General features: G+C 40.7%; 1 protein-coding gene across 5 annotated transcripts; it reads left to right on the top strand.

The window, feature by feature from the left end:
• Positions 1-200: 200 nt before the first annotated feature.
• TBCCD1 (TBCC domain containing 1) lies at positions 201-21,728 on the top strand. Of its 5 annotated transcripts, none has more exons than XM_043594653.1 (10): positions 201-439; positions 1,956-2,215; positions 4,491-4,648; positions 5,152-5,530; positions 9,089-9,244; positions 13,381-13,747; positions 15,837-16,023; positions 16,181-16,678; positions 17,745-17,895; positions 20,301-21,728. In XM_043594653.1, the coding sequence occupies exons 3-9, from the start codon at positions 4,641-4,643 to the stop codon at positions 17,872-17,874; spliced, it is 1,725 nt and encodes a 574-aa protein (XP_043450588.1). In that variant the 5' UTR covers positions 201-439; positions 1,956-2,215; positions 4,491-4,640; the 3' UTR covers positions 17,875-17,895; positions 20,301-21,728. The 5 variants fall into 5 exon arrangements, with proteins under 5 accessions (XP_043450588.1, XP_043450590.1, XP_043450591.1 ...); XM_043594655.1 differs by lacking the exon at positions 20,301-21,728 and adding an exon at positions 18,048-18,914; XM_043594656.1 differs by lacking the exon at positions 4,491-4,648 and having other exon boundaries at positions 1,956-2,675.
• The last annotated feature ends 766 nt before the right edge of the window (positions 21,729-22,494 follow it).

Genomic DNA, 22,494 nt, shown 5'->3' on the forward strand with positions numbered 1-22,494 from the left:
CGCGCCGCCGCAGGAATCCGCTCAGGCCCGGTAGCGGCGAGTCGTAGAAATCTACGTAAAAAGGAGGTCGGGGCGAAACGATGCCAAGCGAGGGCACCCGAGGTATAGGAATTCCCCCCGCCCGCCTCCTCGGACTCTCCACCAATCACGAAGTCCCTCCTGCAGCACTGACCAATTGTGGGAGGGAGGGTTTACCTCGGTTACAAGTCTCGGAATTTCATTCATGTACAGCTTTGAGCTGGATGCGGGAGCAGAGGGACTTTGGAGGAATGGGCGGAGACAATTACTCTACGCCAAACGTAGGGCGGACGAATTGCTTAGGAGAACTTATTTACCCTCATCGAACAATCCCGGAAGAAAATTGCCTGGGTTTCTCGGAGAAGAGGCTATGGAGGCAGACATACTTAGGTTCGGATTCGGCTTCCACCACTTCTTAGCGGTGAGAACATCCCCCCTCCCAACAACCCCCCCCCCCCCCAGTCTAGCCTAAGCTTTATTTTTATAAACCTGAGGCAAAACATTTTACTGGCAATGTTGTGAAACTTTAAAGGGAGAAAAGCTGTAAACCGTCTAGCACAGCGTCTTGCACAGTAAACACGCAACGAATAACTATCATCACACTTATGAGAACTCTTTGATTCGCCCCACCTGCTTTTGTTCATCTGATTAATTGCACCACCACCTACTTGTTCACGACAAAATTGTAGCTGTCTACCTTGATTCCTCCCCTTGTGTCCCCTATCCAAATCTTTGCCTTGAAACTGTATCCTGAATCTTTTCTGCTCCTGTACATCTCCACTACCTCTCAGGGCCAAGTCACATCATCTCTCACTTGGCAAGGCCTCCTAAGTGGTTTTCCTGCCTCCACTCTTAATATTTTAGTATCTCGTGTTCACTCCTGACCCCCATCCCCATGATATTTTACAAACATATCAGATCCTGTCGTTACCCTGCTCAAAAGCCCCGAATGGCTTTTCACTGCATTTAAAATAAAACCCCAACTCTTTATGATAGCTTGTAAAACTCTGTATGTGTCACAAGAAAGCTGGAAAAAGAATTTTTAAAGCTTAAGATGATCTGTACCTGCACCTAGTATACTCCTTACCATGTTCCAGCAAAACTGGTTTTTTTCTTTTTTAAATACACCAAACTTATTCCTCCCTAAGGCCTTTGTTCTAGCTTTTCTCTCTGCCTGAAGCACTCTTCCCTTAGTTCTTAACATGGGTGACTCCTTTTTCCACTCAAATCTGTTGGAATGTCACTACTTCAGAGAAGACTTCCTTGACCAACCAATCAAAAACAGCCCCTACTGAGTCCCTTACTCATACACCATCCTATTTTTTTCCATCCCTATCCCCCACACTCACACAACTGGATGCCAGTTTCAAGACAGCATGAACCTGGACTGTTTTGTTCACACCTGAATAGAACAGCACCTTAGAATGAAGCCTGCCACAGAGTAAAAGTTGCTTCGACTGCGATTTTCATATGATGGCTTATTCTTCAGTCCTCAGCTCAAATTCAGCATTGACCCCCCCTACCTCCCCCTCCAAATTCATAGCGCTTATTAATATCTGAAATTGTCCAATTTTTTCCTTAATACATATTATCTATTCTTCCTATTAAAATATACACTCCAAAAAAGGATCTTATCTATTTTGTTCACTGCTGTGGTCCTAGTGCCTAGCACTGTGCCAGACACACAGTTGTGCTCAATAATCATTGCTGTTGGAACAAAGGCATAAGAGGTGACAGAATCTGTTCAAGGTAGTGGTGCAGCTTGAATTCGCACCCAGATCTGTTTGAATCCAAAGACCCTGTCTCCTGGCTCATAGAGGGAAGAGGAAGATAAGGTTACTGCTTTCAGGAAAACGCCTAATAGGGGATGCCACATCAAAGAGAAACTAAATTGCATTTTATCGCCTTATTTACTTTTGTATCTCCCACACCTATAGAGGCCATAAACGAACTAAGAAACCAGGAAATGGCTAAAAATCATTACGTGGAGGCTTCGAAGAAGGAGTGATGTCTTCTGTAGGGTGGAATCCAAAAAAGCTTCGTGAAGGCCCTAACGTGGCAGGACAGCTAACAAAGTTAAGGAGCTAATCCTGGGGGGTTGCTTCAGAGGGCCTGGGTTTCTATCCTGGGAGCTCTCTTGCTGTGTGACCTTAGGGGTCTATTACTTTGACCTCTTTTACCTCTAGTTTACTTCTCAGTAAGTCAAGTGTACTTAACTTGAAGGGCTCTTGGGAAGACTGAGATAATAGCACATAAACGTGCTTTACACATTGCCGGCCCCTAGTAAACACTACAAACGTAAACTGCCATTGTTATATTACTGATCAAAGCGTGCTGACCGTACCAGCAGCTACTGGCTGACCTTGGTTGGGTGGAGCAATAAAAAAACTTGCTACTTCCCTGCGTGGGGAGGCGCGGCACCAGAAAGCGGCCAGGCCTGGCTCCAGGTCCCAGCACCGGGGACTCTCGGCCTCAGCCGAGTTTTTCTCAGTCCGCGGGAGAACCTGGCGGCCGCTCTAGCTGCGTGGGCCTCCGGTTCTCTGTGGTGCGAGGCCTGGCGCCTGCGCAGTGGAGGAGGCGGCGGGCGAGGGGCTGGGCCGGGTGAGCGGGGCGCGGCGGCACGCGGAGGGTGCGGCGGAGCGGCCGTGCCTTCGCAGGTAACTGCGCGCGGGCCGGCGCCAGGGAGGGAGGGTTGGGAGGCCGCCCTGGAGATGGCCGGGTTTCGGGCCCGCCACGGGGCCTGTCGGCTGGGCCATCCCGGTTCCCAGAGTCCGACCGGGGAGCTGGTGCGGCCCCGAACCCGGACAACATCGGAGGTGTCGGCGAAGCCCCCAGAGGACCTCTGTGGTCTCAGGCCGCTGTCCCCGCCTGAAAAACCCAACCCCAGCCCTCCCCGGGGCTGCTCTTGAGAGCCACAGAGCCCTTGTTTGTTTACGAATTTAGCCGTCTGGAGTCTCGCAGTTAAATGGAGAGTTCTTACCCTGGCGTTTGGTCGCACACGTCAGGAACAGGAGTTCAGTATCTCACAGAGCAGTCGCTTTCCGTTTTGGGGCGAACTGAGATCTTTCTCACGTTAACTCCGATCTCTTTTACTCAGAACAACGCTAAGCCTTTCCCTTGTATGAAGCCAGCTGTCGTTTAGCCTCTCACACCCTTTCGGGTTCATGCTCCCACATTCCTTTACCTGGCCCTTTGTGGCCTCACATCTAAGGCCACTCATTCTGGTAATCCTCTCCTGGATCCAGTCCCGTTTTCGGAGATTCTTCCCAAACTGGGTTCCTAAAGTACATTTGTGAATAACACGGTTCTCAAGTCAGACAGACTTGAATTCTGATCCAGAACAGTGCCAACTTAAGAGTGTGAGTAAGTCCCTTGACTTCTCTAAGCCTCAGTGTTCTCATCTGAGAATGGGGACAATCATATTATCTCCAGATGGTTGAGAGAACGAAAGGAGGTGAAAATGAAAAATATTTAGCGTGCTACCTCGCAGGTATTAAGCATTCGACTGATGTCAGTTATTTTTGGAGCAGATAATTCCCCAAAGACACATGCCTTTTTTGGAATGAAAGGCAAAATACAATTATAGCAATAAAACATTTTCCACCAGTCGTATAAGGAAGGTTTTTTAAAGTGATATTTTTAATGCTGAGGATTGCTCAATGGTCAAGTGGTACCCCTTGGTCAAGTGATGATACAGTTTGATACAGTCATCTTGGAAAGCAATGGGAATATGTATCTGGAGCTTTAGAAATGTCATTTACTTCATTTCACAAATGCACATCTGAAAAATTTCCCAGAAATAATCATAGTGCAGAAAATACACAGAAAGATAGTAATATAGCATTAATTATAACATTTAAACTCTTCATTATTTTAATTGACGTATAGTTGATACACATTGTATTAGTTTCAGTCGTACAACGTAGTGATTTGACAACTATGTACATTACAAAAATACCACAAGTGTGGGTGTCATCTGTCACCAAAGTTAGTACAGTATTATTGACTAGATTCCCCATGCTGTACTTTTTATCCTCGTGACTTACTTATTTTATAACTGGAATTTTGTACCTCTTAATCCCTTTCACCCTTCACCTACATTTAAGCTTTTTTTTATAGTGGAAAATTTTAACATACACAAAAGTAGAATAGGTAAATAAACCCCCGTGTGCTCATCACCCCGCTTCAACAATGATCAGTATTTTGCGTGCCTTGTTTTTGTGAAAACTTTTAAACCTACGTAATGTCTGAAAATAGGAGAACAGGTGAATACATGCGGGTACATTTATTTACAGTGCTATGAACTTTTAAAATCACAGAATTGTATATATGGTATTATCGCACATTTGAAAATTCAAAAACTAACCTCCCGTCTGTGTAGAAAAAGAGATAGAAAGGAAACACAAGAGTATGTTAACTAGTTGCCCTTTGATGGTGGGACAGTGGATGATTTCTTCCCCTTCTGTTTTTAGCTAGAACTATCCCATAAAAATTGTATATTGTTGTTAAAACCAAGAACCAACAAGCAAAATCTAAAAGCACTGCACCTGAACTAAGCACAAAGAATATGCCAGAACGGGTTCACTGTTACAGAGAATAAAGATGATCTATTTTTGCAGCCTATGCTCGTGTGAGTATCCATCTGCCTCGTGTTAGTGCTTCATATTGAACTATATGTCAGTTAACATCCAGAGTTTTAACCTACCATCCTCTATGTGTAAGTGATTTGACTTGGAAGTTTTATCCCCCTTATTTTGACTACCATTCCCCCTCAGGGCAGGCAAAGATGTCCTGTGAAGAGATGACTCATTTCTTCCTTTCCTGAGCAGGAACTCATACTTCATGCATCTACACTCTTCCTAAAACAACCACTTCAAACAATTCAAGGAAGATAATTCTGTTTCATCACAAAATGTTTCTTGTTCAAATGGGTTGGAGTGAGGTCTGACCAAGAATTCTGCTCTTGGTTGATGAACTAGATCTGCTTTTTAAACTGACCTAGTACATCTTAAAATAGTTAAGGGAGGGGTCACCTTAAAGAAGCCGTGTAAGTGAAACAAAACAAAAAATCAAAAGAAAATGCATAAATGAGTTTTGTTCAAATCGGTTTGTGAAAAAACTTTTGTTTCATAGGTATGCCAAGAAGTCTTTTCACACAGATGTCCTTAGAGATAATATGGATCAGTCCGGAGTTCTCCTCTGGGTGAAAGCAGAACCCTTTATAGTGGGTGCCTTGCAAGTCCCCCCTCCATCCAAGTTCAGTCTTCACTATCTCAGGAAGATATCCACCTATGTGCGAACCCGGGCCACAGAGGGGGCTTACCCACGCCTGTACTGGTCTACGTGGAGGCACATTGCATGTGGGAAGCTGCAGTTGGCCAAGGATCTGGCGTGGCTTTACTTTGAAATATTTGATAGTCTTGCAGTGAAGACACCAGAAGAGCGCCTGGAATGGTCCGAGCTTCTGTCCAACTGCATGTCTGAGGATGAAGTTGACAAGCAAAGAAATCAGGTATAGATGTATATGTGTGTGTATGTGTGTTTCATTGTTTTGAGAAAGAAACTATTTGTAAGTTTTGTACTAGCTGTGCAGTGTGTGGTTTTAGGTGAATGATCATTGTGATCCCAAAGTGCCTTTTTTTTTTTTTTAAACAGTTCCAGTTGGGTGGTATTTAATGAATTAGCTCTTACTTAGCAATCCCTATTCACCTACTTCCAAAACATTACAAGAACACAGCAAATGAAAGAAGCAAATACTTTCATTGACTTTAAAAATATTTTAAGGTGAGGGGCACCTGGGTGGCTCAGTCAGTTAAGCATCCGCCTCTTGATTCCCGCTCAGGTCATGATCTCATGGTTTGTGAGATCGGACCCTGCACTGGGCTCACGCTGACAGTGTGGAGCCTGCTTGGGATTCTCTCTCCCTCCCTCTCTCTCGGCCCCTCCCTGACTTGAACACGTGCATGCCCTATCTCTCTCAAAGAAAGTTAAAAATATTTTAAGGTGAGTCAGTGCTTATGAACCATTGATACATTACAGTCAGGGCACCCGACTGTTTTTAAGTAAGCATCTGCTATGTGCTGGGATTCAGAGATGATTGGAATAGCATCTCTGCCCTCATGGAGCTCATAGTGTAGTAGGGGAGGTTGGTGTGTGAAAAAGTGCTATTTGATAGTGTAGAATGTACACTAGTAAAAGTGTAACGTAAAGGGCAGAAATAGAATAGGGAAGAGAGTGATTAGTTCCGGTGATCAGGAAAGACTTCACAGAGAAAGTATATTAATCAGAGTAGGCTCATTACAGTAATAAGCAATCCTGGCATTTCTGTGGCTTGGCACAGTTAACAGTTTATTTCTCCTTCAAGCAGCAGTATACCACAGGGCATCCGGTTGGATGGATCTCTAGGCTGCTGTTGTCCAAGCAATAACTCAGGGATCTAGTCATCTGTCTTTTGGAACCACAATTGTATTAGCTTTGCTGCAGTTAAAAACAAACAAAAATGAAATTCCAGTGGCTTATGGTAACAAAGGTTTGTTTCTTGCTTATTCTATGTGCAGCTTGCACTTTAGCTAGGCCTCTCTTCCAGGTGACGGCTTGGCTCTATGTGTCTCCTCATTTGGGGACCCAGGCTGAAGAAACATGTCCTGTGTTGGTCATGCCTATTCTTAGGACAGAAGGGAAAAGCAGCAGAGCAGGAGAAAGCTCACAATGCCTCTTAAAACTTTGGCTCTGATGTGACATAGACTGCAATGACTTTCATTCCATTGGCTAAAGCTTTGTCTTATGTCCATGTCTAAAATCAGGAAGTTGGGGAGATAAACTACCTCACAGGAGGTAAAGAACTCCTATGGCCATGTATCAGACCCAAAAGCCTCCCGGAGGATGGAAATGAATAATTGCAGGCATGATACAGTTTTTCCCAGCCATGTCCACTAGGGTCTCGGAGTCTTTTACTGCCATTTCTTTTGGGAGAGTCAATAGTGTATGTCAATCCACCCACATTCCATTGACTATAACTCGGTTATACCATGTCTAACTTCAAGAGAGGCTGGGAAATACTATGTAGTCGTGTGCCCAGGAAGAAAAGCAAAGGTATATTTAGTTAGTACTAGTCACTCTCTGCCACATGTGGTAATATCTAAACAGGGTTTTGGAAATTGAAAGAAAGTGTTGCAAGCAACCAAGAGATAAAGAACAGTATAGTTATTCGTTAATTAAACATTTATCGAGTGTCTACTGTGTGTGAGGTACAGTAGTGGATGCTGGATACAGAGATGAATGAAACCTTCAAGAAGCTCCACATTTTTTGAGTGCTTGTTATGTGCTATGTGCTATGGTAATTACTAGGAATAGAAAAATGAAAAAGGCAAGGATCTTATAGTCTCTTGAATAGGAAGGTATATGAAGGAATAATGATAACGTATAATTATTCAATGGACGTATGTAGAAAATCAAGGAATTTTGCTGAGCATAAAAACGCCAGTCCCAAAAGGTTACATATTATATTTATATAACATTCTTGAAATGACAAAAATAGAGAACAGATAAGTGATTGTCAGGGATTAAGGAAGGGGTGGGTGTGGGAGGGGGAAGTAGGGAGTGAGTGTGGCTATAAAAGGGCAACATGCAAGATCCTTGTGTTGATGGAAATGTTCTGTAACTTGGCTGCACCAACGTCCGTCCCCTGGTAGTGCTACTGTATTACAGCTTTGCAAGATGGGGAACTGAATACAGTGTACACGGGGTCTCTCTATCCTTACAACTGCATGTAATCTCAAATCTACAGTTATCTCAAAAACTTTGATTAAGAAAGTAAACGTTTAATGGGTAGATTCATGGGGTTCCATTGACAGTTGACTGAGTAGGTCTAGGTGATCCTGAGATTCTGTATTTTTAAGTTCTTAGGTAGAGTGATTTTCAGCTATACTATAGCTATAGTACTAGATGTGTTACTTTTGTGTGCCTCCTGTATGTGCGTGGGAATGGATATCTGAGGATAATCATGAACTTCAAGTCCTGAGCTTCAAACCAGACCCTTTTTCAAATACGAAATGATTTATAAACCTCGATCAGACCAGTGATATTTTTTTAAGTCACACACTCTTTGAAGAACTTGATGAAAACATGAGTCCTACCCCCCTATAAAATGTACATACACCAAAAAATTACATACAATTTCAAGTGTTGCATTGATACTCTAAATTTTGTTGATAAGTCTGTGAGTCTTAGGTTAGACCAACCTCCAAATTTTGGTGAAATTTCCTTCTTCTTTCTTCCATTAATTTATTCAAATGACTAAAGTGTTTCCTTTTTTTTAATTGTAATTTTAAACTTTTGAAATAATATACTTTTTAAAAGTATGTACTTCATCTTATCCACTTCACCAATTTTGGGAGAGAAAGTCTACAGCCAAAGATGCTACATAGCTTTCCAAGAAGGTAGGTGACTTCAGTTTAATTGATTTTAGGAACTCCTGGGTATCAGAGACCTACATATCAAATGCTAGCAAGTTTCTACATTTTTGTTCTTAAGATCAGCAAACTGTTGTGAATTTATTTTACTATGTCTACTTAGTTGTAGAATAGGGACTGATGTGATTTTCTTTTTTTAAGTTTATTCATTTATTTTGAGGGGGGTTGTGAGGGGGGGGAGAGAAAGGGGGGGTGGGGAGAGAGAGAATCTGTCAGTGCAGAGCCCCACGTGGGGCTCAATCTCACGAACCATGAGATCATGACCTGAGCCAAAATCAAGAGTCAGACACTTAGGGGCACCTGGGTGGCCCAGTCAGTTAAGTGTCCGACTTCGACTCAGGTCATGATCTCCTGGTTTATGGGTTCGAGTCCCACATTAGGCTCTGTGCTGACAGTTCAGAGCCTGAAGCCTGCTTCAGATTCTGTGTCTCCCTCTCTCTCTGCCCCTCCCTCTGCTGATGCGCACATGTGCGCTCTCTCTCTCTCAAAAATGAATAAACATTAAAAAAAGAGACACTTAACCAAATGAGCCATCCAGGTGTCCCTGGACTGGTGTGGTTTAAAGACATGTGTTCATCATCTCTTTTCTTCTTGGACAGCTTTCAGTGGACACCCTACAGTTTCTGCTCTTCTTATATATACAGCAGTTAAACAAGGTTTCCCTGAGGACATCTTTGATTGGAGAAGAGTGGCCTAGTCCCAGAAATAGATCTCAGTCTCCTGACTTGGCTGAAAAATCCAGTTGCCATAATAAGGTACTGTTTAAATTTTGGGTCTCCTCTGAAAGGGAATTTGTGAGGAAGATGATTTGTCTTCATTAAAAATTGTGTTAGGATTACTTATATAAGCCAGTCATTTGCTGGCATGCTTGTTTTGTTTTGCTTTTTTCATTTCTTTTCCTTATTATCAAACAAAATAAATATTTTCAGTCTTAGTCAAAATAGGTGATTTCTGCTCCTTTGGTGACCCAAAAATTGCATGATTTTTGGGCAAACTATTCACTGTACTCTCATTAGAATTCTCAGTTTTGCAAATGTCAGTGAATTTGAATCTACTTATTTGACTAAGGTAGGATAAATGAAAAGATGTAGAGTTTGCAAAGTCTGTTGAGACCTACTGACAAAACTTCTGTAAAAATATCTTCTCATATGTTTAAATGATGTGCTTCAGTATGCTTAAGCTTAGCATGCTTATGTAATATTATATGATGTGATGACCTAGAAGTTAAATTTAACTGCCTCATGTTGTGAGTTTTAGAAATTGTGTTATTTCTTCTGTCTTTGTAAGGAAAACTGAAATGGTTTTACCCATTTATGTAAAAGTATTCTGAAGAACTTTAAGGAAAATGTAGACCTCAGTATTACTGCCATGCGCAGGTTCCTTAAAAATGTTCTGAGGCGCACACACACACACACACACATTGTTCTGAGGCAAACAACAACAAAAACCTCTCTGATATTTGGTACTTTTATCATCTTTTTCGAGTAAATCTGGCTGCCCTTATATTCCATGATGCTATTCCCTCCTGGTTCTGCTTTTAATTCTTCCTTCTCACTCTTCTTCATGAGCTTCCCCCACTGGCCCCAACAGGCTGCTTTTCCCCCCGGATTCTGCCTGGGGCCATTTTGTCTTCTCACTAGACATATTCTTTTTTTTTTTTTTTCCCCCTCACACTGGACATATTCTTTAAACATAATTCTTCTCTTCCCATGACTTTATATATCTCAATGACTCCTGAGTTTGTCTGCATTTTAGATTCCCCTCTTCACGCAGATGCCCTATCTATACCTTAATTTCAGAATGCCCAAGTCCAGATGTATTAGAAAGGCCAATAATTGTCTGCTCTTTCCACATGTATTTCCTGTTGAGTGGGTACCGTATAGAGACGGTGTTTTGAACCATCTGTAGTCTGTATTCAAATTGGCTCTGCCACTTGGTATCACATGATTTTAGGCAAGTTAGTTGACTTTTCTAGGCCTTGGCTTCTGTTCGATAAGTGGGGATGATATTGCACATTTCTGGATGGCTGTGAGAATTCACTAATATAATAGCATGAGACTTGTTTCATAGTAAGCACCAGTAAATGGTGACTTAGTTTGTGCTATAGCATGACCTTTCCCAACAACTGATTAGACCAGAGATGGACCCTTGACTAGAGTAACCCATTCATAGGTATGTATGTGAAATTGGTCTGATTGGAAATGATGACCTGGCCCCATCAGTAGCCCCAGGAACTGAAGAAGTTACCAGTCTGTGAGGGGTGCTTGAGCTGGTGGCTCAGGTGATATTGGTACCAGAATAGCCACCATGTTCATGAGTGCCCTGGAGTTATGAGGGATTAGAAACTGAGGTAATCAGAGAAAAAGAGTAGAATGGAACAGACATGTAGAGACATCGGCCTCTGAGAAAGAACCAGGTTTAAGGTAGCCTTCCAGTTCCAGTTCTTTTTTTTTTTTTTTTCAACGTTTATTTATTTTTGGGACAGAGAGAGGCAGAGCATGAACGGGGGAGGGGCAGAGAGAGAGGGAGACACAGAATCGGAAACAGGCTCCAGGCTCTGAGCCATCAGCCCAGAGCCTGACGCCGGGCTCGAACTCCCGGACCTCGAGATCGTGACCTGGCTGAAGTCGGACGCTTAACCGACTGCGCCACCCAGGCGCCCCGCAGTTCCAGTTCTTATGAGGCCTACCTACACTTCAGTTTGGGAGATGACCACGTGTGCCTACAGTAAAATCTCCCTTTACTTAAATTAACGTATATTCTCTATGCCAGTTCAAGTTACCACCAGCTTCCGAGGCTCACTCTCTCAGCACCTGTACCTAGTTATTTGTCAAGTCTTCCCGATTCTGCCTCCAGAATAACTCTAAAAGTCTGTCCCTTTTCAGAAGGCCTGGCTAGCTCAGTCAGTGGAGCATGCAACTCTTGATGTTAGGATTGTGAGTTTGAGCCCCATGTTGGGTATAGAGATTACTTAAGAAATAAAATCTTTAAATATATATATATATATATAAAATAAAACTCTGTCTCTTCCTCTTATATAGACCATAATAACATTTTGGAGGTGGGGGGACCTTGACTTCCATAATTAGATCCTACCTGGTCACTCTGCTTTTAATCTGCACCCCACCCACTACACTGGACTTTCTAAATGCAGAAGGATTATATCTGTCTCCTGCCAAAGCTGCCATCAATGAATTATCATTGTCACTGCCGTTTTCATCTTGTGCTCCATGGGGCCACCTCAGGGCCTATGATGGGTGAGGAGGATGCAATAAGAGAGATGAAGAGTGACAGCTCTGCTTTGACTTTTTTTTTTTTTTTAAGTATTTATTTACTTATTTTGAGAGAAAGAGAGCACACGCATGGGCACGAGTGGGGAGGGGCAGAGAGAGAGGGAGAGAGAGAATCCCAAGCAGGCTCCATGTTGTCAGCACAGAGCTTGATGCAGGGCCTGAACTCACAAACCATGAGGTCGTGACCTGAGCCAAAACCAAGAGTCAGATGCCTAACCAGTTGAGCCATCCAAGTGCCCCTAACATGTTCTTTGGTATCCAAATGAGAATTTATTAAAAATAAAAAAGGGTACAGCTATTTAGAAAATAGCCCTAAAGTCCCTGGCACACAAAATAAAGCCCAGATGTTTTATTAGGGTTTCCTACAGGCCTTTCCTGATTGGTCCCTGCCTACTATTTTAACTTTACCTGACACTTCCCAGCATGCTTCCTAAATCCCACCCAGAACTTCCAGTTTTCTGAACACAGCAGGTAATTTTATTCCTATGGGTCTTTGCATATGCTGTTCCCTAGGCCTAAGGCTTATTTAAAAATATGTTTGCGTTAATTAAGAATCTGTTCGAACAGCACTCCACAATGATTGTTTTTCCCCAAGGGGAGTTCCTTGTTCCTCTCATGCTCCTAGCATGTCTTCACAGATCTCTGCCCTAGGTCTTATCTCACTGTGTAATAGTTGCTCGCTTATATTGTTTTTTCACTACATAGACTCTGAGTTCCTTGAGGACAAGACTATGTCGTAGCCAATTTGCATAATTCATCAGTTAACACTGCTCATACCACATAAGAGATATTCACAAAATATCTGTCAAATGAATGAGCCAAGTCACTGAGACATCTGCCAACTCCAAGCTTATTCCAAAAGTTATAACTTGTCTTAAATCTAGCTACTGTAAGATCAGTTGCATTGTTTCATCCAGTGGTATTTGAAGTTCCTCCTGTAGTATGAGAAGGTAAGTAGAGAAACCCAACATGGGACCCCTGGGTGGCTCGGTTGGTTTAGCATCCAACTTTTGGTTTCAGCTCAGGTCATTATCTCAGGTCCTGGGATTGAGCCCTGAGTCAGATTAAGATTCTTAAGGTTAAGATTCTGCCTAAGATTTTCCCTCTTTCCCTCTGCCGCTTCCCCTGCTGTCTCTCTCAAATAGACAAAATGACAAATAAAAGTAAATTAAAAAAAGGAAACCCAGTGCTTCATCGAATGTTAGATCTGAAACCTAGAGTATTTACCAGCTCTGTGACCCTGGGTAAGATTCTTAACCTTTCTCGATCTCCATTTCCTTATTTGTAAAGTGAGCATGGTAATGGCATCTTTTGCAAGATTGTTGCTAGGATTAAATATGTTAAGGTTTGTATAACACTTACTGGTTGGCACACACTAAGGATTAGCTGTTAGTATTACTTTTGAATTAGCCAAAGAAGGCAGAGAATCTGTTTATACCTATCACATATATTTAAAAAATCTTTATGAGGTGTACATTGCTACCTTAAATGCTTTTTAGGAGATGAGGCAAAATATAAATAAAAAACAATTAAAATACAACACTTTCAGGTCTTGTAGAATCTCTTTGTTAAGTGTGCTTTATTTTGATATTTTTTAGAACTGGAATGATTACAGTCACCAAGCATTTGTCTATGATCATCTGTCAGACCTCCTTGAGCTGCTTTTAGATCCAGAACAACTCACTGCATCATTTCATTCGACCCATAGTAGTCTCGTCTCTCGACAAGCTGTTGTGGCCCTCAGCTTTCTGATTGAAGGTACAGTGAGTGGAGCCAGGAAGATATATCCACTTCATGAACTTGCACTGTGGCAACCACTACATGCAGAAAGTGGCTTCTCAAGGCTCTCTAAGACCTTTTCTTTCTACAAGCTGGAAGCCTGGCTGAGAACCTGTTTGACTGGGAATCCATTTGGTACATCTGCCTGCCTCAAGTCTGGAAAGAAATTGGCTTGGGCTCACCAAGGTATTTTTCAGTATTTTCATCTATATTAAAAATTGGATGACAAGTGAAGGAAGTGTGTGTTTTCTGGTGTATTAATAGTCCTACATCTTTTGTAGAAGACCTGAAAAATATTGCTACTGTAAGAGAGAAGAAAAGGGAACATTTCTCTTTTGTCTATGACTTTTTCCTGTCAAGGCAGCAAGAGTCAGAGAGTTGATTTGTGATTCTGGATCGTTGTGGTTACAGTTAACAGCAATTCCAACTTGGGTCAGTCCTCTCTTTCTCTGCTCTTCTTTATTCAGACTCTTTCTCCCTTGCCCTCTCACATGCTCCTTTGCTTAAGGCTTTCCTGTTTTCCATGCACCACAGCAGCATTTGGCCTTTCCACGGTTACAGGGTCAGACAGTTGGTGTAGAGATGGGGTCCTATCTAGGCACACAGACACAAACAGATTAGATTTTTCTAAATTGGAAAACTCAAGTTACAGTAAAGAAAATCCTGGCCTTGGTCACATCAAATACCTATTCCTGACAGTCCAGGATAGGTTCGGGTGCCGTATGACTTCGGGCCCAGGTAGAAGTTTTAAGAGAAGGGGGCTCGGGTGGAAGTTTAAAAAGAAGTAGGTGCCTATACTGAGGCAAATTTCAGGCAAAATTAATGAAAAAAACCCCCAAAACTAGAATATACTCCCACAATCTCTGAATTTCAGAGATAAAGGAAAAAATAGGCTCCATGTAATTAAAAAAATGAGTTTTGTATCAAATTTTTATAATGCCAAAAAACAAAACAATTGAGCAACATATACAGAATCTTGAGTGAAAAGATTGTGACCCAAGAATTCCGTGTCTAACCAAGCTATTGCTCTAGAGGAGGTCAAAGACTTTCAGATGTCTGAGGGTGCCATAAATATATAGGACATACTACATAAATTTTTGGTGTTGATAAAAGAATATAGGCTCAAGCAGTTGTTTAGACGTTAACAGTAGTCACTAGTAGGAAAAAGAGGATATCTAATCTCTTAGGATTATACCGAAATGTTAATGATGGTGGATAACAGGATCACAAATAATTTTTATCTTCTTTTGCCACTATTTAAATTTTTTCTACAATAACCATGTGTTACTTATTTAATAAAAGGAAGCAGTAAGTTGTTTTTTTGTTTTTAAATTTTTTTTTTTCAACGTTTATTTATTTTTGGGACAGAGAGAGAGACAGAGCATGAACGGGGGAGGGGCAGAGAGAGAGGGAGACACAGAATCAGAAACAGGCTCCAGGCTCCGAGCCATCAGCCCAGAGCCCGATGCGGGGCTCGAACCCACGGACCGTGAGATCGTGACCTGGCTGAAGTCGGACGCTTAACCGACTGCGCCACCCAGGCGCCCCTGTTTTGTTTTTAAAAAAGAAGAATCACATACTTCTGTGACCTCTTCCTATTTGGCCAGTATTCATTTATCTACAAGGGTATCCTGATGGCTTGCAGGGAAGCACAGTCTGAGAAGCCAGTCACACGATGGCGAGACTGTGTTAGGAGGGTAACCCCTGCACAGATGTTTTAAGTGTCCGTGTGTGTGAGGCACTGTGTGTGAAAGGAAAATATGCTCTCAGTCACTAATGATCTAGGGATTAAAGACCTGAATCCAAATAGAATTCATGGAATACTGTGGTAAGTAGCTGAGGAGGGGATTGAAATTAGTATTATGGCAATTTAAAGAGATTATTTCAGGACTGGAATGATAAATTGAGTCAACTTGGAGAAGATATTTGAGTTATTTGAGTCAGGCCAGTTCTGTCACTTTCTGGCCATATGAACTTAGGTGTATTACTTGAATGGTTACACATGAAACAAACCTTAGATCTGTAGGCAATCTTGAATGGATTATAGGTTTCAAAAAATTTTATGACAAAAAATTATGAAATATCGCAAACGTACTGAGAAACACAGAGAACAATATAGCAAACACCTCCCTACCCAAAGCCCAGATCTAACATTTTCCCAAACCTTATATGTATCTAATTTTAGACCCGTATACACACGTAGACATATGTAACCTCATATGGTTGTTTTCTTTGACTTGAAACTATCTCATTTGTTTATATTTTTCTTACATAGTTGAAGGGACGACCAAAAGAGCTAAGATTGCTTGTAATACTCATGTGGCCCCTAGGATGCACCGCATGGTGGTGATGAGCCAGGTTTACAAGCAGACCTTGGCCAAGAGCTCAGATACTCTGGTGGGGGCACACGTAAAGATTCATCGTTGCAACGAATCTTTTATATATCTGCTGTCTCCCTTACGGTAAGCACAGCCTCCACAGTGTTCTGATATTCTGACATTTTCTTTGGACTAGGACTGATCGTCCTAGTCCTCTGATTTTGCTATCAGAGAATAGTTTTGTAGCACAATATTCACTTATTCTCACTGGGGAGTTCACCTGATTTTTTTCACATTACAGATCTGTGACCATTGAGAAGTGCAGGAATAGCACATTTGTCTTGGGCCCCGTACAGACTGCTCTTCACCTCCACAGCTGTGACAACATTAAAGTCATTGCTGCCTGCCACCGTTTGTCCATCTCTTCCACGGCAGGTTGCGTCTTTCACATTCTGACGCCTACACGCCCACTTATTCTCTCTGGAAACCAGACAGTAACTTTGGCCCCTTTTCACACCCATTATCCAATGCTGGAGGATCACATGGCCAGGACCGGCCTTGCTACAGTGCCTAACTATTGGGATAATCCAATGATTGTGTGCAGAGAGAGCAGTGACACAAGTGTCTTCCGACTCTTACCACCTTGTGAATTCTATGTATTTATTATCCCCTTTGAAATGGAAGGGGATACGACAGAGATACCTGGGGGGCTTCCGTATGCATATCAGAAAGCACTGCGTCAAAGAGAGCAGAAGATACAAATCTGGCAGAAAACTGTGAAGGAGGCTCGTTTGACAAAGTAAGTGTTTTCTAGAGGAAGAATTTGCCTTATATAAAGTTCCACGGGAAAATTAATCTGTACATGTTTACAGCCATGGTAAAGTAATCAGAAAGACAGAGTGTGTCTTTTAAGGTCCCTATTCCAGGCTGTTTGGTTGGGAGATGGGAGCACTTAAAGGCCCAAGAATTAGACTCGCTTCTTTTCAGAAGCTTAAGTTTGTTGACAGATAAAGGACTCTATAAATGAAAGGTCATGTATAGACTATGCCACATAATCCAATACTTGAATGAATCGGCTTAGTTTTTAATTTACTTCTCTACACTCTATCGGTGGTTCTCAACCTTGGCTGTGTGTTAAGGTCATCCAAGGGGCTTGCTAGAAATCAGATTTCCTGGCATCCACCACAGACCGACTCTCTAGGGGTGGATTCCTAATGCTGCTCCAAGGACTAATGCTAGTTTTGGTCAAAGTTTTCCCTAATCTGCCGTAAAATGTGAAAGATAAGTATAGTGTTTTAAAACAAAGCTAAATTTCGTCCATTTAAAATGTTGTCTTTTATTCTGGAATTATAACAATCCTAAACCTGGGGCACTAAAATATCTTATTTTTAAATTACATGCTGTGATAGTAGATGATTATGGTTTATTATGTTCACCACAAAATTTTATTTCAAGGTACTAGTCTTTGAACTCTGGAAGCCAGGGACACACTGTATGGTTAACAGAGTTTCAAAAAACATGGCATGGGTAGTCAGGGAAGATTTATGGAAGAAGTAAGACTTTGTGTTGGATCTGGAAGAATGAGCACCATTTGGATAGAAGCTGAGGAGTGTGCAGAATACTTTTATATATACTGTATTGTATCTGACCTATATATATATATATATATATATATATATATATTTTTTTTTTTTTTTTTTTTTGGTGGTGGTAGTGCTCCAATGTACAGAACTCAATAGAGCAGTTATTTGGATAACTAGACACAATTTAATGTCTATCCCATTAAAGCGTTTTACAATCACCTGGAGGAAAATGAATGTGAACCAGCGTTCTTACATTATTTTTGCTCTTGACGGCACTTTTAGGGATCAGAGGAAGCAGTTCCAGGTACTCGTGGAGAACAAGTTTTATGAGTGGCTGATTAATACAGGACATCGCCAACAGCTGGACAGTCTGGTGCCCCCTGCCGCAGGCTCCAAACAAGCAGCAGGATAAGACTCCTACGTGGAAACACTGGTGGGCATTAGAACAAATTATCTTGGGAAAATCTTAGAAGCATGCCAAAAAAACTGTACAGAATATTAGGTTACTGGCCACTGCCACTTTTCCCCCATCCCTCCCACCAGCATATACAGACTTGACATACCCATATTTACTGCATTTTACAGTGAGAAGACCAACCAAAATATTCCAAGTGGAGCCTATGGAATCCTGGGCAAATATAATGGGCAAGTTTTACTCTTTTTGCTTCTTGCCCAATACAGGTTGTACTTCCAAAGATACTACTTTCCCCACTCATAGCTTTTGTTTTCTTTCACCTTTCTAACACATCTTTCATCTTTCCCATCACCCTACACACAAATCAACTAAGTCAGCGAATTTTTGTTAGTGGCACCTATGAACATTAATAAATTACCAGAATTAATCCAAATGAAGATTTGAATACTGAAGGAGCGTGGATACAGACAAACTTACCAGAACTGAATTTAATCCAAATATAAAATACTCTTTTTAAAATAGAGATTAGTTTGCTTTTCTCTATTTTGAAGTATTTTTAAAGACTAATAACAGAAAAACAGACGGAAGATGTCAATAAATAGTGCACAGAAAAATACAAACACAAAGATACTCACTTTCACTTATAAGTAATTTAAGAGACGTTTTTTCCTCTATTGGATTGACAAGGATCCAAAGGTGGTATACAACACTAGAAAGACATTTCATTTACCACTGGAAAACGTGGACATTTGTGCAAACTTTTGGGGGGATAGTTTGACAAAATAAAAATTCTAAATGTGCACAATCTCTGACTTGGCAAGTTCACTTCTTAGAATTTGCCAATTTAACAATTTCACTGATTAGAATTTATCTTACAGATACATTCATTTATGTAAAGATCTTTTTTAAAAATAAGTTCATTACAGCATTGTTTGAAATAGCTGCAGACTGGAAAACAACCCAGATGCTTTCCAGTAGAGGGCCGGTGCCTAATGAATTGGTTCATCCATGTTCTAGAATGCATCTTTAAAAAGAATGAGGTATAGGGCACCTGGGTGGCTCAGTCAGTTAAGTGTCCGACTCTTGATCTCAGCTCAGGTCTTGATCTCAGGGTCGTGAGTTCAAGACCCACATTGAGCCCCAAGCTGGGCATGGCACTTACTTAAGGAAAAAAAGAAAAAGAATAAGGTATATCTGTGGGTGCTGATACTGAATCATCTCTAAACTGGGGGGTTGGAGCGGTGAAGGCAGAAGAGGAGGAGTAAAATATTGCCTTGTGTGTTTTCAAAAAAGAAAGGGATTATCACACATGGTTATGTGCTAATTACGTGCCTTAAAAACTTCTGAAAGGGTTTAAAGAAATTACTGAAAGCGTTGTCTTTGAGGAACAAGGCTAGACGTCTAGGGTGAAAGAAAACATTCTTAATTTTTTTTCATATAGAATTCACATACCGTGAAATTCACCTTTTTAAAGTAAAGGATTCAGTGGCTTTTATTCATACAGTCACAAGTTTGTGCAACTTTCATCCAGAACATTTTCATCACCGTGAATATAGACCCCGTACACGTTAACAGGCACTCCTTATTCCTCCACCTCCAGTATCTTCTCTCTTCTCCAGTCCCTGGCAACTAGTAAGCTACTTTTTGTCTCTTGATTTGTCAACTCTGGACATATCCTGTAAATGGAATCCTACAACGTGTGACCTCTGTGCCTGGCATCTCTCACTTAACATCGTGATCTTAGGGTCATCTGTGTTGTAGGATGTGTCAGTAGGTCATTCCTTTTTGTGGCTGGATAATATTCCAGTGTCTAGATAAACACAGTGAGGTCTATGTTCATCATTCGATCTGAGATTTGAGGCATTTCCCTTCTCAATTGTTTTCAAGTTTATTGTGAAGGGTGCTATGTTCCTTTTGTGCACAAGTGTTTTTGTGCATGTGTGTTTTCGGTTCTCTGGTACATACCTAGGAGTAGAATTGCAAGGTCATAGGTTAACCTTTTTAGGAACTGCTGAACTGTTTTCCAAAACTGCAAAAACTTACTCTTTATTGTCTATATGTTGTTTGCATTTTGAAGTATTACTTTTTATAAAAAAAGAATTTTATAGTATTTAATAAATGCTGAGATTAAGAATTGGAAATCTGATAAAATTCCCATTTCCTTTGGAAAGAAGAAGGTAAATCTTAGTTTAGACTAATCCCTATAGACAGCCACTTTTTCATGTTTGTATATGATTGTCTTTTCTATTAGGAACTAATATGACCCTCAGAAGAATATAATTAACCTTAAACCTTATGTATCTTATCACTCTAAACTGTCATCTGACCTTGATTTATATGATTTTATAAATGCAAGTTTTTTCTTATGTGCACAAAGGCAACAGAAAATTAAGTTATTAATATTTTTCTTTTGTTATCTTCAGGGTTCTGGAAACAGGAGGATGAATGGACGATGGTACATGTCTTGAAACTAAACTGGGAAGATGCTCTTGCTGCTTAAGAGATATTGGGGCTTTTTCCTTCCTATTTAAGACCATTCCTTGATTTCCATTCCACACTCATATGTTATTGCTTATGTTGAATTTTAGATGAACTTCCATCATATAAACATTGTTTATAGAACATCAGGAAGCTCATCTTTGTGTTGCCAAAATGAAGGAGTTGATGAAGGCAGTTTCATCGTATTTACGTTAATATTAAAGTGATGGAGTGTAGATTTGCAAGTAAACTTCACATTTTAATTTGTATGACGAAAGGGTCTCATCCTTTCTAGAGTTAAATAAGAGTTTTATAGTTCTGTGTAACTATTTGAAAGGAAATCGCTACTCCTTTTAAAAAATAATTGGAATGAAAGTATAGTTTGTTGGTGTATAAGTATAGCAGAGATAGTTTTATACAAAGATATTTTAGTCCTTAAAAGTATGAAGCAATGAAATTGTGTAAAACCCCTATTTTTCATTTTGTGCTTCCAAGTTTCAATAAGCAAACTCTAAAAAGTAATTTTCTCCTTTTGAGAAAAAGATAGAGCTTTACTTTCAATTTTAGAAAAGGTTTTATGGGGGAGGAAAGAGTTTTTCCTCCATCCTTCTAGGTTCTTTTGGCTAGTTGACTAATTAAATTGACATCAGACGTATTAACAGGAGGAAAACAATTCTAATTACATTATCTATGGGAGCCTCCTAAGGACAGGAGCCCCAGGAATAAGTCAGGCGGTTATGGCTACTATGCCACCCTGAGCTAAGGACTGGGTGGGATGTGGGCCTGAGGGGGGGGACTTCTCAGGATAAAAAGAGCAGATGTGTGGCGGTTAGATGTTTGTCTTGTCCAACAGATGAGTCATTTATAGATTAAAAGTTCTCTCTGGTGGTAGCTCCCATTCTGGGCCAGGCCCCCTGTCTCAATTATTTTAGATAGTTAAGGGAGAGGAAAAGTTTTTCTTGAATCTGCAGGGTCTTGTTTGCCTTCAGCTCCAAATAATCTACATTATTTAGCAAGTAGCACATTTTGGGGTCATGCATTCTGCTCCCTTGCAATTCCCAATGTCATTCTTTGATATGATATCAAAATAAAGTTTACATTTGATTGGGAAAGCTATATTCTTTAAGATAAAGGAAAATAATTATTAAATTATTAAATAATTATTAAATTATTACGTGAATCTGCTGATAAACATTGTTTCGTATGCTCACTGGTCATTAAACTAGTAATTGTATTAAAAAAGGGCTTGATCTTTTCTCTCTAAAGTGGAAATTAACCCTCAGAATGTGTGTTAATTCTAATTGAGGTTCATAGTTTTTATTTTAAGATGGAATTCAAGAGAGAATTCAATAAAGAAACACTGGAGTTTTGCACGTGTGTTTTGGAAATTATTGGTTAATGAAATTCATGGTATTAGATACTTTCTTTCCAGTTTATCAAATTCAGAAAGCTGAGCACATAACTTGATAATTTGTTTCTCAATAATCTTCATGTCAAGGTACATTTGCTAGTTTTGGAATTGACCATAATGTCTTGGGGCATCCCATTTGTTGGTGAGCTTTATTAGTAGAAACAGGAGGAAGATGGGCTTTTGAGAAGAATATACTTGACCAGGAAAATGAAAATGGGGAAGAATTGATTTGTTGTTTCTTTGAATTTACATAAAAGGTAATCTCATTCTAAAAGTCAGAGGTGTAATAGTCGCCAAGAAATGTTCTCTAAACAGGTCTCCATATGATATCATGGCAGAAAAATTCCACCTAGCAGGTGGCAGGTTGGGCTTAGCTAAACCTTTGCAGAATCATAATTTCCACAGTAGCTTTCTGTCTCTCAGGCTGTATACCATAGAGCCCTTTCTTATGGAGTAGAGCTTGTGTGCGTGCCTCGAAAAATTTTCAAACTTAAAGAACAATTGCACGAGTCTGATTCCCCACATACCCCTTGTCCAGATTTGCCACTTGATAATGTGTTACTACATTCACTTTGCCACTCTAGAGAGCAGTATTTTTGCTCAACAATTTGAGAGTAGGTTGCAGACATCTCAAACCTTTACTCCTGAAGACATTAGCGTGTACGTCCTAAAAAGAGACATTCTCCCATGTTGTCGTAGTACAGATTCTTAAATGGAATGAAATCAGG

Source organism: Prionailurus bengalensis, chromosome C2, assembly GCF_016509475.1.
Source record: "Prionailurus bengalensis isolate Pbe53 chromosome C2, Fcat_Pben_1.1_paternal_pri, whole genome shotgun sequence".
In the NCBI taxonomy this organism is placed as follows: domain Eukaryota; kingdom Metazoa; phylum Chordata; class Mammalia; order Carnivora; family Felidae; genus Prionailurus; species Prionailurus bengalensis.